General features: G+C 45.7%; 1 protein-coding gene across 3 annotated transcripts in view; it reads right to left on the bottom strand.

Annotated features, from left to right (window-relative positions):
• Positions 1-11325: 11325 nt before the first annotated feature.
• LOC128350849 (arylsulfatase D-like) overlaps positions 11326-15593 on the bottom strand; it is a 38990-nt gene continuing 34722 nt past the window's right edge. For all 3 annotated transcript variants that reach the window (XM_053309639.1, XM_053309637.1, XM_053309640.1), the window contains exons 10-11: positions 12247-12368; positions 11326-11740 (exon numbers count right to left, since the gene is read on the bottom strand). In XM_053309639.1, the coding sequence (XP_053165614.1) occupies positions 11364-11740; positions 12247-12368 (499 nt within the window). In that variant the 3' untranslated portion in view covers positions 11326-11363. The remainder of the gene's footprint in view (positions 11741-12246; positions 12369-15593) is intronic.

The following is a 15593-nucleotide window of genomic DNA, read 5'->3' as shown; positions in this document are numbered from 1 at the left end:
AGAACCCTCACTCCTGTCTCTCCGGGGATTGCTGGGAGGGATTGAGGCCATTTTTGCCATGGCCCCAGACCCACTTTCGAGGTGCTGCCACCCCACAGAGGCGGGTCTGGGGCAGCCCCAAACCCCCATTCTAGCCAATGTGAAATATTTTATTTTCAAAAATTCACCAATAATACTAGGAGCCACCAATTGCCTTGGGATTTTTGGGGTGGAGGACACCCATGGGTGGCTACCACCCACCCCAGATTTTTGCCCCTAAGTGCTCCACATTGGGAGTTATGGGCAAAAATTAAGTTTTTTTAAAAAATTGTAAAAAATCAGAGGAAGGTCCAATCGACTTGAAATTTGGGTGGCAGGTAGAACACAAGGTCCCCTTCAAAACCAGCCACTTTTTGCGATCTGAACCAGTTCGGTTCAGATCCGAACCGGTTCAGATCCAAACCGGTTCGGATCCGAACCGGACTGGGGTGGTGGTTTGGCAGAACCAAAACTGAACCACCCCGGTCCGGTTCGGACCCAGTTTGGATCCGAACCAAACCAGGAGACCCGGTTTTATGCACATCCCTATAAATGATCAATTCCTGCTGAGATGAGTACAATTATAAGTAGGGATGTGCAAAACCAGTCTGGCGGTCCGTGGTCTGGCGGTTTGGTCCGGATTTTTGAGGGTTCGGGATCAAACTGAAACACACCCCACCCCCCAGGTTCCGTCCAGACCGGAACCGAATTGCTGGACAGGTCCGCAAATTTGGTCAGTGAATTTGACCCATGAATTTTTTAAAAAAAATTAAATTAAAGTTAAATACCTGTAGCCCCTTCGGGGGGCTTGCTGTAGGCCGTGAGGGGTCCACGAGGGCCAAAAATACTACATTTACCCGGCTGTGGCATTGATGAGGGAGGCCGGCAGGGGGAGGGGGAATTCTCACGGACACACACCCCCGTGGCCTACAGAAAGCCCCCCAAAGGGTCTACAGGTATTTAACATTAAGTTTTTAATTCCTTTTTAAAAAAAATCACGGTCCCCAGCAGACTGGACCAGTGTGTGTGTGTGTGTGGGGGGGGGGTTTCGATGGAGGCCGGAATGAACTGGCCTGGTTCTGTGCACACCCCTAATTATAAGGCAGAGGCTAGGTTTGAGTCCACAGTTGTCATTACTAAATATATTTTGAGGGGTTAACTCAGAGTTGTCATCTAAGTAAGGAATTGATAGTATTTATGTTAACAACCACCAGATTGTCTATTGTACAACGGTGGAAAAATAAAACGATGACCCTTCTTGATACTTGGTATCAGCACATGTAGCTGATGAATCAAATCAATCCGAATCAATCCGACATGTAAGGGGAGGGGGGAGGGGGACGGGATCCTCCTTTCAGCCTTTTTTTAAAAAAGGAAAGAGGCGCTGGGAAATTACCTTTGCTGTGCAGAGCCCGCAGTAACGGGGGAGGGAAGAGGCAGCGCAGGGGTGGGGGAAGGCAGCAACCGACCCACCATCACTGCTTTTAAAAACAAGAGATGCAGAAGCACCTTTGAACCACTCCTGGGAGCAGTAACAGCAGAGCGCACAGAAGCTGGGAGGCAGAGACTCGATCCACCATCCCTCCCCATGTCCTGCTGGCCGTTCACACCAGGCTAACCCTTTAAATGGCCTCTCTGAACATTTGCCTGGTGTTTTTGCTCCAATTCTCTAGTGAAAAGAACACCAGGTTATCCTTTTAAATGGCCTCCCTGCATATGTGCAGAGGACATTTAAAGGGTTAGCCCAGTGTGAGCAGCTGAAGGCCCATGGGGAGGGATGGCGGGTCTGAAGTTGCTGCTCCCAGGAGTGGTTCAAAGGTGCCTCCACACCTCTTGTTTTTAAAAGCAGCGGCTAGTGGGCCACAGGGTGATGGCAGGTCAGGTTGCTGCCTCTCAATCCAGTGCCTCTTTCTTTCTTTTCTTTTTTTTCAAGGCTGAAAGGAGTCTCTCCTGCCTCTCCCTCCACCCATATAGGTTAAATCGATTTGGATTTGAATAGAATCGGGACCAAATTGAATCAGACTATTTAGGGCTCATTTGATTCGTGTTCAAATTGAAACACATTTTGATTCAAAATTGAATCAAATCAAGGTTTTCAATTCATGTACATCCCTATTTGAATCTTGGGTCAATCCTTCCTCTTCCACACCCTTTTGCTGTTCCCATCCCCTTAACAGCAGTTTGACTTACATAAACAAAGCATGTGAAGCTATTTCCAGGATGGAGATCAAGTAATGGGGGAAAGCTTCTCAAGCGGACTGCCCTCGGAGGCATAATAGGACCAGAAAAAAAGTTAGCATGCAGTTTAAAAAGCAACAACTGGGAAGTTCAGTCAATTATGTAACTGAACGACTCATTGGAGCTATTCCAACGATCAGGCAAAATTGGGCTAGGGGAGCCTAGGCTCCGTGCCGCAGCCACTCATGAGGAGACCCCCAGAGGGGAGGCGAAAAGCCGCCTCCCGGCTCCGGGGGTCTCGCCAGCATGCCCTGCACAAGCCAATCACCATCCAATCACCAATCACTGTCACGGAGCTGTCAATCATGTGGGCAGCTGATCCGACTGCCCAGGGCTCCCGCCCTGCTCATGTGCGGGGAGAGCGGGCTTAGCCTGATCTCCCTGCTGAGCTCCTGAAACCGGGTCTCACTGATCATGAAACCCGGCTCATTGTTTTATAAACTTGTTTCCTTTAAAAAAAAAATTAAGCTCAATGGCTAGCATATGAGTTTGGAAATAATAGAACACAGCAACAATCGAACTGAGCATCTTTGCCTTACCACATGCTTGCTTGTACTTTCTTTTATGACACTCCATTGAGTCAACCACCCATAAAATCGTTTTCCTGAGGTGGTGGAGATAGAGGGAAACAAAAATAGGCTTTCTGACAAGCAAACTTCGCCCCTTCTGGCTTTAGCAAACTTTTTTTCCTGGCTCCAGTTAAGCATTTCATAACAGCTAGTTAATGAGGCTATTATTTATTTATTTATTTATTTATTTTATTCTATACATTTCTATACCGCCCCAAACCAAAGTCTCAGGGTGGTTCACAATAATAAAACAATACAAAACCACAAAACATTTAAATCAATCACAACACAAGCAGCCTGGGGTAACCCAGGTGACTTGTATTGTCTGGAGCACGGGAAGCCCTCTGTCCCAGCTGTTCCAGAAGACAGTAGCCCTGGTTTTTTTGATCTGGCATTTAACCTGCGGTTTGTTTTACCTCAGTAGGCAATTGTGTGCATGATTGCCCTTGGGTAAAAATACTACTGCCTGGCCTGCTGCCATTTCCAGCAGTGAGCTGGTGGGAAACCAGGGCTGGTAAGGCAGGAGCTGGTAATAGTTTGACTCAGGGCAGGGAGGCAGCACAGCAGGAAGGGGGGAGAAGGGGTTTCTATGTGGCTAGTTGCATTTCTAGCCTGACCAGAATGAGAGGTGGCATGGGGGCAAGGCTGAGTTCATAGACTCATTTCCAAGCTCTACTAGGGGTGTGGTAGAGAGGGAGTGCTAGAGCCAGAGAGAGTCCCAAAATTCCCCCCAACACAGGCATTCAACACAGCTGTGGAAGGCACAGAGAATTTTTCTGAGGAATTGAGGTGGAGGAGGCAGAGCAATCAAGGGTAGGGAAGGGGAAAGTGTGACTCCTGGATGAAGATATAAGGGAGGAAGACTTGGGGGCCTTAAGTGAAAGAGGCCTCAAGTGAAAAAGAAATGGAGTGAGTTGCAATGAAGTCCCCCACATTTATATGCTCAGGTATGAAAATCGGGGAAGCACTACAGTCATTACCAAGTCGGAAGACTACAGGAATTGATGGAATAGCTACAGAAATATGGCAGGCAACAGAAGAAGAATCAGTCAAGGCTCTAACTAAACTATGCCAGCAAATTTGGAGAACGACACAGTGGCCAACAGATTGGAAGAGTACCAATACCAAAGAAAGGAGACATACCAACTATATACAACATACCAATACCAAAGAAAGGAGACTTAACAGATTGTGCAGACCATTGCACAATATCCTTAATTACACATGCCAGCAAAATAATCCTCAGGATCATCCAATGCAGATTAGAGCCCTAAATGGAAAGGGAAATGCCGGATGTTCAAGATCTCCAGAAAAGGCCAAGGAACAAGAGACATAATTTATTATTTATTTATTTATTTATTAAAACTTTTATACCGCCCTTCCAAAAGGCTCAGGGTGGTTTACATTAAAACACCATTAAAATCAATTAATAATTAAACAAAAATTATAAAACATAAAACAATGATTAACAATTAAAAACATCATAAAACAACAATTAAATAATCAGAACAATTTAAAAACATGTTTTAAAAAGCTGAGAAAGCCTGGTTGAAGAGATGTGTTTTCAGGTGTTTTCTGAAAATTGCCAGAGATGGGGAGGATTATATCTCAGCAGGGAGCACATTCCACAATCTCGGGGCAGCAGCCAAGAAGGCCCATCTCTGTGTAGCCACCAAACGAGTTGGTGGCAACTGGAGACGGACCTCCTCAAGTGACCTCAGCGGCCGGTGGGGCTCATAGCGAAGAAGACGCTCTCTTAAATACCCAGGGCCTAAGCCATTTAGAGCTTTATAAGTTATGACTAGCACTTTGTATTTTGCCTGGAAACCTATTGGCAGCCAGTGTAACTCCATCAACAAGGGAGTAATGTGGTCTCTCCGAGATGACCCAGAGACCAACCTGGCTGCCGCATTCTGAACCAACTGAAGTTTCTGGACTACAGAAGTCTAGTCTGGAGTTTACCAACAAATGTACCACTGTTTTTAGGTCATTGATCTCAAGAAACGGGCGCAGCTGGCGTATTAGCCGAAACTGTTAGAAAGCATCCCTGGCCACCGCCTCAACCTGAGAAACCAAGGAGAGACGTTGATCCAGAAGTACTCCCAGACTGCGAACCTGTTCCTTTTGGGGAAGTGTGACCCCATCTGGTTAATGCATGCTGGTTAATTGAGAAAGCCAAAGAATACCAAAAAGAAAAAATGTGCTTTATTAACCATAGACAAGTCTTCGATGGCATCGACCATGTCACATTGTAGAATATCCTTAGGAAAAAGGGCATCCCAGAACATCTCACCATTCTCATGAGAAACTTATACACAGGACAGAAGCCATAGTCCAGACAGAACATGGTGAAACACACTGGTTCTAGATCAGCAAAGGTGTAAGACAAGGCTGTATATGTTCTCCTTACTTATTCAATTTATATGCTGAACATATTCTGAGAGAAGCTGGATTGGAAGAAGATGAGCATGGTTTTAAAGTTGGAGGAAGAAACATCAATAACCTGTGCTACTCTGATGACACCACTCTGATAGCTGAGAATGCAGATGATCTGAAAGCTCTAGTAATGAAAGTCAAGGAGCACAGTGAAAAAATGGGACTACAACTAAATGTAAAGAAGACTAAGCTAATGACAACTGGTACAGCAACCAGACTCAAAATTGGTGATGAAGACATTGAAGTGGTGGATAGCTTCGGCCTTTTAGGATCGCACTTCAACAGTAAGGGATCCAGTAGTCAAGAAATATGCCACAGACTAGCACTTTGTAGGGTTGCCATCAAGGCCTTAGAAAGGATATTTAGATGCTCTAACGTGTCTATGCTTACAAATATTAGAATTATTTGGACAATGGTTTTTCCTGTGACACTCTGTGGATGTGAAAGCTGGACTTTGAAGAAGCAAGATAGAAAAAGCATTGATGCTTTTGAACTTTGATGCTGGAGAAGACTTCTGAGGATACCATGGACAGCCAGGAAAACAAACAAATACATGGATCATAGAACAAATCAATCCAGAATTTTAACTCACGGCACAAATGACCAGGCTCAAACTATCATACTTCAGACACATTATGCGAAACCCAGTTCCCTTGGGAAGTCCATAATGCTGGGAAAAGTTGAAGGAAAGGCTTAAGGTTGAGTTGGTTTTCCATCGAATTGGGCCAGCTCGAGGGTTGACCCTTGAGCTGGACCAGGCCTGGTTTGGCTCAACCTTGAGCTGTACCCTCCAGGCCAGCTTAGAGCCAATCCAGGGTTCGAAATGTTACAAAAAAATTTTTTTTAACTCACTGGCGGGCCCGGGGCCATTCTGCTGCCTCTGGGGTGTGTTGCTGTGGAAGTGTGTGTGTGTGTGTGTGTGTGTGTGTGTGTGAAACTTCCGTCTCCCCCACCAGCCTCCCCCTGTTATTTTCTAGATCAGTTTGGCCTGTTTTGGGTCTGTCCTGGGGCCAAGGGAAGCCTAGGCTCCCATCATCCACTAATCCCCATGCCAGGAGATCTGCACTGCTGTTCTGGACCCCAGCATTTTGAATGAGTGTAAAGGAACATCAAGGAACCCGATCTCTCCATTGCCCACACATGGGGCATGCCCTGACACATGGCCCCCTTATGGCAGGGATAGCCAACATGACCAGAGCATTTCTTGTTCAGGTGGAGAGCAAATGATTGGGTGGGGGGGGGGGGCTCCTGTCCAGGTTTAAGAGGCTGCCACAAGCAGGGGTTGCTAAGTTCTACTGTTTTCACCAAAAGGTTGGGGGCGGGGACCCGGCTCCTTCCCCAGGGGGTATGTTGTTCATCAGCAAGGCTGCTCACCAGGGTCAGTGGTGCTCCAGGATTAGGAGAGAGAACTACCACTGTGAGGACAGATTTGGCTGACCCTGGACAGCCTGCTCATGCATAGGAGTGCCAGGCTGTGGGGACACCCCCACACAACTCATGAGAAGAACCATCAGAGGGGAGAAATCATATGTGAATAATCATATGCAAAAAATAAAGCATCCCTTTCTCCCTTGGACAACTCCCCCCACAAGAGTACAAGGCCATTGGGGCTCTAAATAGAGCATGATCGCTGTGTGGAGGGAAGCCTTGGGGAGGGTACCTTGGAGACTTCTTTCCCTGTCATGGTGACTGCTGCTAAGTAGCTGTCAGAGCATGCCACCTGCGGACACGTCCATCCATGTGGACATGTGCATCCTTGCCCACACCCTTGAAGGGCGCTCCCACTGTCCTGGGCAAGAAGGAAACTGGGCTTATCCTCTCCTGGGAAGCCATATGCACACAGGTTTGCATATGGTGGCATGACACAAGCAGCCCAGGAACTTTAAATGGGTTTGAAGGTCTGTCCCTGAACCCCTTGCTTCCCCCACCAGCAAAACTACTTTGGGGGTAGGTGGGTGCTCATGGCCGACTATAATGGGCTGCCCCCAATCAGGTATTCTATTTTCCACACTGAAAGTTTGGGGAATAGGGGCCCAGCCCCTTCCCCTTTGGGGGTTTGTGTTCCCCAGGCTTACTCACGAGTAGGCATGATTGCCAAGGTTAGTAGTGCCCCAGTAAGTCTTACACTTCAGCTGTGAATATAGGGACACCTGACCAGGGGCACACTGCTCAATAATGAGAGTGGAAGGCCATGGGGACACCCTCTTAAAGCTCACGAGAACAACCACCAGAGGGGAGGGGAGGGAATTGCCGAGCAAATTCCGTCATGATGTCTGATAGCAAAACATCCCATTGTTTCAACTATCTCTCCCTCATGGGAGTGACAAACCACTGGGGGCTTAAAATAGAGCAAAGTTGCAGTGGGGAGGGAAGCCATGGGGAGGGGCAACCCGGAGACTGTTTTCCCTGTCTTGGCAGCTGTTGCCAAGTGGCTGTGAGAGTATGCCCCCTACCAGCCTATCTGCATATGTGAACATGTGCACCCTTGCCCCAAAATGGCAACCCCACTATACCGGGGTCAATTCAAGACAAGGTCACCCCTCTCCTGGGAATCCACATGCTGGAAGATCTGTATCCAGCATGATGCTGGACTGGGAGCTTAGATTCTGAATGGGTTTTAAACTCCATCCCAGTGTCTTTCCCCTCCCCTCTGCACACACATCCAGGCCGTGGCATGTGGAACATCTAGATGTCCTTTGATGTTCTTTGGGTGCATGGACGTATCCAAAGGGATACTTCCCCACAGGGTGGGGGAGTTTAGGGGGGGCTTTTCTATCTTTATCAGTGAGTGTTGGGGGTCCCACACAAACAGGACCCCCTTGGATGTGTTGGTGGGTGGGCTGGCTCAACTTGTGAGCTCACAGTCCATGGGTCGGGCTGCACCTTTACTTGAGCATCACCTTCCCCAGAAGACTGACTCTCTCACAAGAGGGCTAGCCCACTCGGCAGCAAGCTGCCAGACAGCAGGATTTCAGCTGGGTCTAAATGGACTGCTGGTGTTGCCCCTTGCAACATCTTCCCAGGTTATGGTGGGACAGACCCCCCCCCCCAGCATCCTTTCCCTCCCTCATCTACATACCCCCTCCTATGAAGTCTCTATGTTCCACTCCCCTCCCTTAATTAAAATGGAATACCAACCCCACCCGACCCCAACCCCCCGATAATTTGTGTTTGTGTGGGACTATAGGGGTGTGGGGCTACTTCGGGAACAGCGGTGCCATCGCTGGCAGAAGAAGTGCTGCTATGGCATGGCAAGACAGGGTAATTATATGGGTTTAAATGCCCTTTTCATGCTGAGGGTGGCGGAGTACTCTGAAAATGCACAATTGTGCTCAGCATGCCTCCTCCCAGAATGTGGCCAATCGCGGATGCCCCCCTGATGTGGTCTGGCTGTGTAGCTGGCTACTGTAGGATCTGCCTTGGAGACTGAACAGCAGGGAGGGGCTCCCCTCTCCTTCAACTGGAGTTTGGTGGTTTGACAAACATCTGCAGTGGGATTTGGAGTGACAAATTGAAATCTCGACGACGTTTAACTCCGGTTTGGCATTATATGTGAATGCAGTCTCAGAGAGAACAGTTCAAAGTTAATAATTTAGGTTCTTCTATTAACAAAAGAGCTGGCAATAGGGCTATGTGAAGCTTCAGGGATGTATTTGAATTTGGCCAGCTTTGGACCCCTTCCACCCAAAGGGAAGTGGTACCTGGAAGGCCTGAAATACAGACAAAGCAAAGCAAGCTGGGAGGAACCCTCCAGCCCCTTGAACTTTCTTTTACACACCTCCACCCTTCAAACTACTTACCAGGACTGAGGAGAAAAGCCTCTATGCTTCCTCTTTGCTCTCCCACAAGGGAAGCATGCTTTTAAATGACCCCCTTCCAGTAATTTCAGTCAGACTTTTAAAATGACTCTCTCCCCCACTTTTCACACAGAGTCCTGGGAATGGTGCAGGTGCACTTGGTAACTGTAGTCTTCTTTGAGACTGCAGAAATGGCTGCAGCCTCAGAGAGGATTACAATTCCCTGATGGACCCGTGCCATTCCCAAGGCTCTATGGGAAAAGCGGGAAAGTCTTTTTAAAATGACTTAACTGCCTTGAGCCATTTTTGGAGGGGGCGGTATATAAAATCTAAATGAATGAATGAATGAATGAATGAATTAAATTAAATTAAATTAAATAATTAAATTAAATTAGTCAAGCCACAAAAGTTAGCTTCTTGGTTCCTCATGGCAGAGCCAAGAGTGCCTTGTCACGCTGGTCAGAGAATTCAGGGTAGGAGTCAGAAAAGCATGCTAGCAGGCTGAGCTAGCTTTGGTCAAGTGGTGGTGGTGGGGGGGCAGAACAAAGGGACAGAGTTGGCCTTGGTGAGGCTAGCAAGAGGGTGGATTCTTGTGAGATGGAGATCCTCATGAGATCTGTTTCGACGGCTGTCAACTATTTAGATGAAGGCCAGAGAGGATCAAGCACTGAGGGCTTGGAGCCAAAGGAGAGAGAGAGAGAGAGAGAGAGAGAGAGAGAGAGAGAGAGAGAGAGAGAGAGAAGGAGCATTACTTATAGCCAGCAATGGGTGCCGCGATGCCTGGACCAGGTAGGTGCCATGGAGGGACCACATTTATGGGTGTGGTGAAGCAAAACTTTGAGTGGCTTAAGAGTTCAGCTTGAAGTGGGGCCAAAGAAAGCTCTCAAGTGGTCCTCAAAATGAAGTGGGACTGCTTTGCAGAGGCCTGTCAATTAAGCTTTAAATAACAAAGGGTATTTGTTGGTACATGCAATGTTATTAGACCCATCCAAACAAATCAACTCCTATGTGTCCCATTTGTACCCCAAGAATCCTATCCACTCTTCACCCTCATCAGCTAACTCTACAACCGTCAAAACCTATCTCTTTCCCCATATCATCCTCTTTCCCCCTTTTGCCGCAGTGTTTCATGCTCTATGAGATCCGTCCCTCCCCACTCAGACTCACCCAAGATCAGAGCTCACAACATTAGCAAAGCTTTTTTTTTTTTAAACCATAATCTGGTAGCAGTAATTCTTTCCCCAAGCTGAAGTAGTCTTTTTAAAAAATATGGCTGTTAGACACCTAATAATTCCAAAATATTCACAGCAGTCCAAGAAAGGGAATGGGGAAACTCCCACAGAAAACTGCCAAATCACCATCAAGTGGGAGATGGAAAGACTCATTTAACACAGGAGGGCAGTGTTTGCAGGCAATATGCAGGGGGTTTTGTTTGTTTGTTTTTTTGTTTTGCAAAGTTATATGCAATGAGATACTTCTGGGCACTTGCTGTTTTAAGTCTAGGATAGAGATTCTGCATAGATATAAGCATGTCCAATTTTTAAACTTTTCCTCCAGACCCATGTTACCATTTTCCTATTCTTTCCAAACCATGTCCTCAAAACATAATACATTATATCTGAGTAATGTCACAAGAGGTTGCTGGTTCGAATCCTGACTGGTATGTTTCCCAGACTATGGGAAACACCTATATCAGGCAGCAGCGATATAGGAAGATGCTGAAAGGCATCATCTCAAACTGCATGGGAGATGGCAATGGTAAACCCTCTGTATAAAGAAACCACATGGCTCTGTGGTTGCCAGGAGTTGACACCAACTTGATGGCACAACTTTACCTTTAATTTTTTCTTGGAGTAAATTTAAGATGATGTTCCCGGGGTCTTCTGCATGTAGCAGATACAAACAAGTTCAAGGACATGGAAAAACTGTTTCTTCTTGGGAGGAACCCAGAAATTCCTGTTCAAATTGGGATTCACTGTGGAAGGCACTGCCTCAATACTGCAGGTTCAACAAGGTGATATACAGCTTGACTTTCAGGTTTACTAACCGATAAAATACTTAGAAAACAACACCTTTTCCAACACTGGAATCCTATTACATTATTTATTTGTGTGTGTGTGTGTGTGTGTGTGTGTGTATGTGTGTGTGTGTGTGTGTGTGTGTGTGTGTGTGTGTGTGTGTGTGTAGAAACAAATAGCTTTTGTTCAAAAATATTTCCTAAAATTTCTGTGGTTAAACAGACCAAATACATCACACACACACACACACACACACACACACACACACACACACACACACACACACTTTAGAACTGTTGTCCATTGTCTAGGTTTTCCTTTACTTTGTCACACCAGCAGAATGGGAATGTCCCACAGCATGGCTGCAGCCATGGTTTCCACATTATGTTGTAGAATGATAACTGCTGTGGGACGGGCGTAAGAGTCCTGCGATGTTCATCCACAGCTTTTTCTATTCTTTTAATAACTATATGGAACAGTGGCTCCATGTCTGGTGACAGGGGAAGGTTTTCCGATGGGTCTTGAGAGAGATCAAACAGCAAAGGAGGATTATGATGTGTTACACCTTCTCCAGAACACGGACAATATTTAACTTCATAACATCCTTCAGACCCCTCTGGCTGAAAAACTGGTGTGATGAAATGGGCCTTCCACACATTCCCACCTGGAGGGAAAGAATACATATGATTAAGACAAATGCAGACTATTTAAAGTATCATGAGTTTGTAGACAGTGGCTGTCATCCAGACTAATGATGCACCAGCATTCTCTGTCCCGTGAGGCAGGTGGGCCAATTTTGTATGATCTCCCCTTCCTTCTGAAGTTGCCTGTGCCTTCTGAAACTGCATTCTGAAATAGCCTGAGGGTTGGAGGAGGTGCTCTAAGCAATACCACTGAGCTACACCCCAACCCCTAAGAGGAATATCTTACAGCAGACAGAGTTCACAGGTTGTCACCCACCCAAATGCAAACCAAGGCAAACCCTGCTTAGCAAAGGAGACAATTAATGCTTGGTACCACAAGATTAGCTTAATCCCATTATCCCATTGCTACACTATATCCAGAAAAAGGGGTTTTCCCTGGTCCGGCTATTGTTTTATCATCATTTATAATCTACCAATAAGTTTGGGGTAATTGTTGTAAAGGAGTAGGGAAATAACTCATACTTACTATCCTTCTGGTGCCACCGTACTGCATGCAAATGTATCCCACAGTAGTGAAACATGAATTCATGGTCTGATTGCTGAACTGATCCTAATAGCAGAGGCATCAAATTCCGGCCATCAATAACCCTGAAAGGACAGAGAATGCAGCAATGGCCTCAGACCCAGAAAAGACTACACTTCCTAGTATCACCACACCATTCCTAGGGCTCCAGGAGAATTAAAGAAAAAATAATTTTAAGATGTAAGCCATGAAAGACACTTCCGGTTCCCTGGCTGCCACAAGGGAAGATACAGAAAAGCAGCTTTTAGAAGTGAGGAAAGGGGGATAGGCCTAATGGTTTGGACTGAAGTGAGGCAAGAGCCCTTGCAGTGGGTACGAATCAAATTGGGGATTCCTCTGAAGATAGTGGGGAAGTAACCTGTCTAGAGAGCAGGAGGTTGTTGGCTGGAATCCCCACTGTTGTGTTTCCGAGAATATGGGAAACTCCTATATTGGGTAGCAGTGATGTAGGAAGGTGCTGAAAGGCAGGCATCCTCTTGTACGGCATGGGAGAAGGCAATGGTAAACCCCTCTTGTATTCTATCAAGAAAAACCACATAGCTCTGTGGTTGACACCAACTCGACGGCACAACCTTTCCTTTCCTGAAGATTTATTTTCCAGACCCCACCTTCAAGGAATACTACATCATGATAAAGAATAAGTCTGAAGGGGGGCTGGGAAATAAAAATAGCCATTGCCAGCAGGGACAGTACTGCTGCTGGTAAGTTTTGTGCCTCCAATCCCCTTCCCCATCCCCTCCATTTCTACTGCTTGTAAATTGGATTGTGAAAATCAGAGGGACATTTTTGCTTAGCCCTAATTTGTTCCCTTTGTACACTGAAGCACACATGGAATTTCTGATGAAGACTGATTTAACTGAAAACCTGAGTGAAGTAAATGTCCTAAGAACAGAGCTTAAACAAAGGGAGAAATTCCTAGTGTGTCTATTTAAATGTAAGTCCCAGTGAATTCAAATGGGACTAACTCCCAATTCTGTTTAGGACTGCAACCTAAGAAAAATTACACACATAAGTCATATTTATTAAAATTAAAAATTTAACTTAGTAGCAAGAAGCCTGAAAGTTCATTTTTCTCATTTTCCAAAATCAGATAACTCTGCATGAACACGAGAATTCAAAACATCTATATATTTAATTCTCCTGGGTGCACCTTGGAATGTGTGTCCCAGCGCCCAGCTGATTGGCTGGGTGGGCGGAGGCACCTGATTGGCTGAAACGCACCCAGGAGGATTGGTCACCGCGACGGCGGTGGCGGGCCTGACCGTGGAGGCCAGAGGTGGCAGCGGCAGGTCCGGCCCAGCTGCGGAGGCAAGGCCCAGGAGGGGGGGAAGAAAGTGGGGGGCAGAAGTTGCGGTGGGGAGGAGAGGCAGCTGAGCCCAGCATGGGCCGGCCATGGTCAGGAAGTGGAGACTGGAGCAGAAGGTGGTGGGGGAAGAGGTAACTGCTGGCCCCAAAGAGCGCACAGACGCTCTGTGCGGGGTCGGCTAGTCTATTTTATTATTGCAGGATTCACTATTCACTTGCAGGAATGGGTCACTGAGGCACTGAGGAATGGGTCACCAGTGGCACTTATGCATTATGAGTTTACTGCCGGTGAAGACGCCCTGGAGTAATATAGATGTTTCCTTCATTATTCAGTGTGAAGTACTTCCCTAATTTTGATGATGTTCTAGCTGGAAAAATATGAAAAAGTCTCAAGTAGCAATTAAGAAAGACATTCCAGGCATTCATAATTTGACCTTCTTTCTCTTTCTAAAGTCCTCGAGTTCTTCCTTTTCCTATATTTATTTTGCATTTTCTCATGTCTCCATAAAGCATCTCTCTTGTTCAGAAAGCTATGGTTTCATTCTGCCTAGTTCATTTAATCAATTTAACACATTTATTTGCTGCCCTTTAATATGCATATTCTGAGGGCAGCTCACACAGTAAAGGTAGCACATTAAAGCTGCCACAAGGCACCAGCAACAACAAATAAAAATAGCAGACAAGAAGATATCTTAGTTTTCCAGGCTGTGATAAATTGTATTTGCCAAAAGGACAGCAGGTGAAACCCTCTGGGTAGAGAATTCCATAATTGAGGTACCTTAGCTAAGGCCCTCTCCTCAGTTACTATTCACCTTCATCCATTATCTTTTCTCTGAAGCAGAGCATACTCACAAGAAAATTCATACTTGTATTGTAAAGAAATTACACACGTTTGCTCCTCACCATGGTGCCCAGTAGGGATGTAAGAATTGATTTGAGGTTGAATCGATTCAACTCAAATCTGGTCAATTCAAGTGATTTGACCTTGAAACAATATGCCCAGTCACACCTGGCCAAATTTGAGCTCAAATTGAATCTCACCAGATCCAATTCAAATTGATTTGAGATTCGAGTTTCCTATATTCATTCCCCCCTGATTCCCAGCTTTCTTTCTTTCTTTTTTTTCTTTTTTAAAAGCTAAGCTCTAGCACTTGTAGAAGTGGAGTTATGGAGCAAAATGTACAGTCACTATTTTTGAAGTGTTTAGACTCTATGGTGTGCAATGACTTTTCCTCATAATGAATCCCTATGAGGAGTCATCACACACCAAAGAGTCTAAACACATCAAAAATTCCTTTAAAACATGAACTGAGTACCTCACTCAAGGTTAGACTAGGATTAGGGTTAGGGCTGTTTTGAATCCCCATTATTTCTTATGGTGCAAATATACACAATCACTAAAAACTAAAACATTCGTTAAAAAGTCAACCAAGTGCTCCACTGCCTTGAAATCTGGGTGGTAGGTGGCACTCATGTGGCCTTACCCACAACCTCACAGTGGTGCCCCCTGGACATTTACTATTGGGTTGAAGTGATCCAAATTAAATCAAATCCTACTCAAATCAAATCTGATCATATTCAAGTTTACAGATTCTAGTTTGAATTGAATCTGGCTGATCTGATTCGATCTTGAATCGAATAACAAAAATCAATTTGTGCACATCACTAGTGCCCAGTTTCTGAACACATGAGTGTACCTATTTGTATATTTTAAGGGGAAACTAGCCACTAGCATATGTAGTGGATCTTATTTGCAAGATGGAATGTGGATTTTGAAGTGTTCTGGATTCATAATGTTGCTTGGGTTCTTGAGGAAGTTATTCTTACAAAACAAATGAAATATAAGCAGACCCATACAGCTAACTTTCAGAAATTCATAACACAACGTAGGAAACAAGCAGTTGTTAGCAGTGTCACTGACAGACGGTGACAACAAAAGCTGCTATGATGGACCTGAGGCAGCAGGGGGCCTGCCCAGCGAGCTG

Source organism: Hemicordylus capensis, chromosome 3, assembly GCF_027244095.1.
Source record: "Hemicordylus capensis ecotype Gifberg chromosome 3, rHemCap1.1.pri, whole genome shotgun sequence".
In the NCBI taxonomy this organism is placed as follows: domain Eukaryota; kingdom Metazoa; phylum Chordata; class Lepidosauria; order Squamata; family Cordylidae; genus Hemicordylus; species Hemicordylus capensis.
The sequence above is the reverse complement of the archived record's forward strand: the minus strand, read 5'-3'. Positions and strand labels throughout refer to the sequence as shown.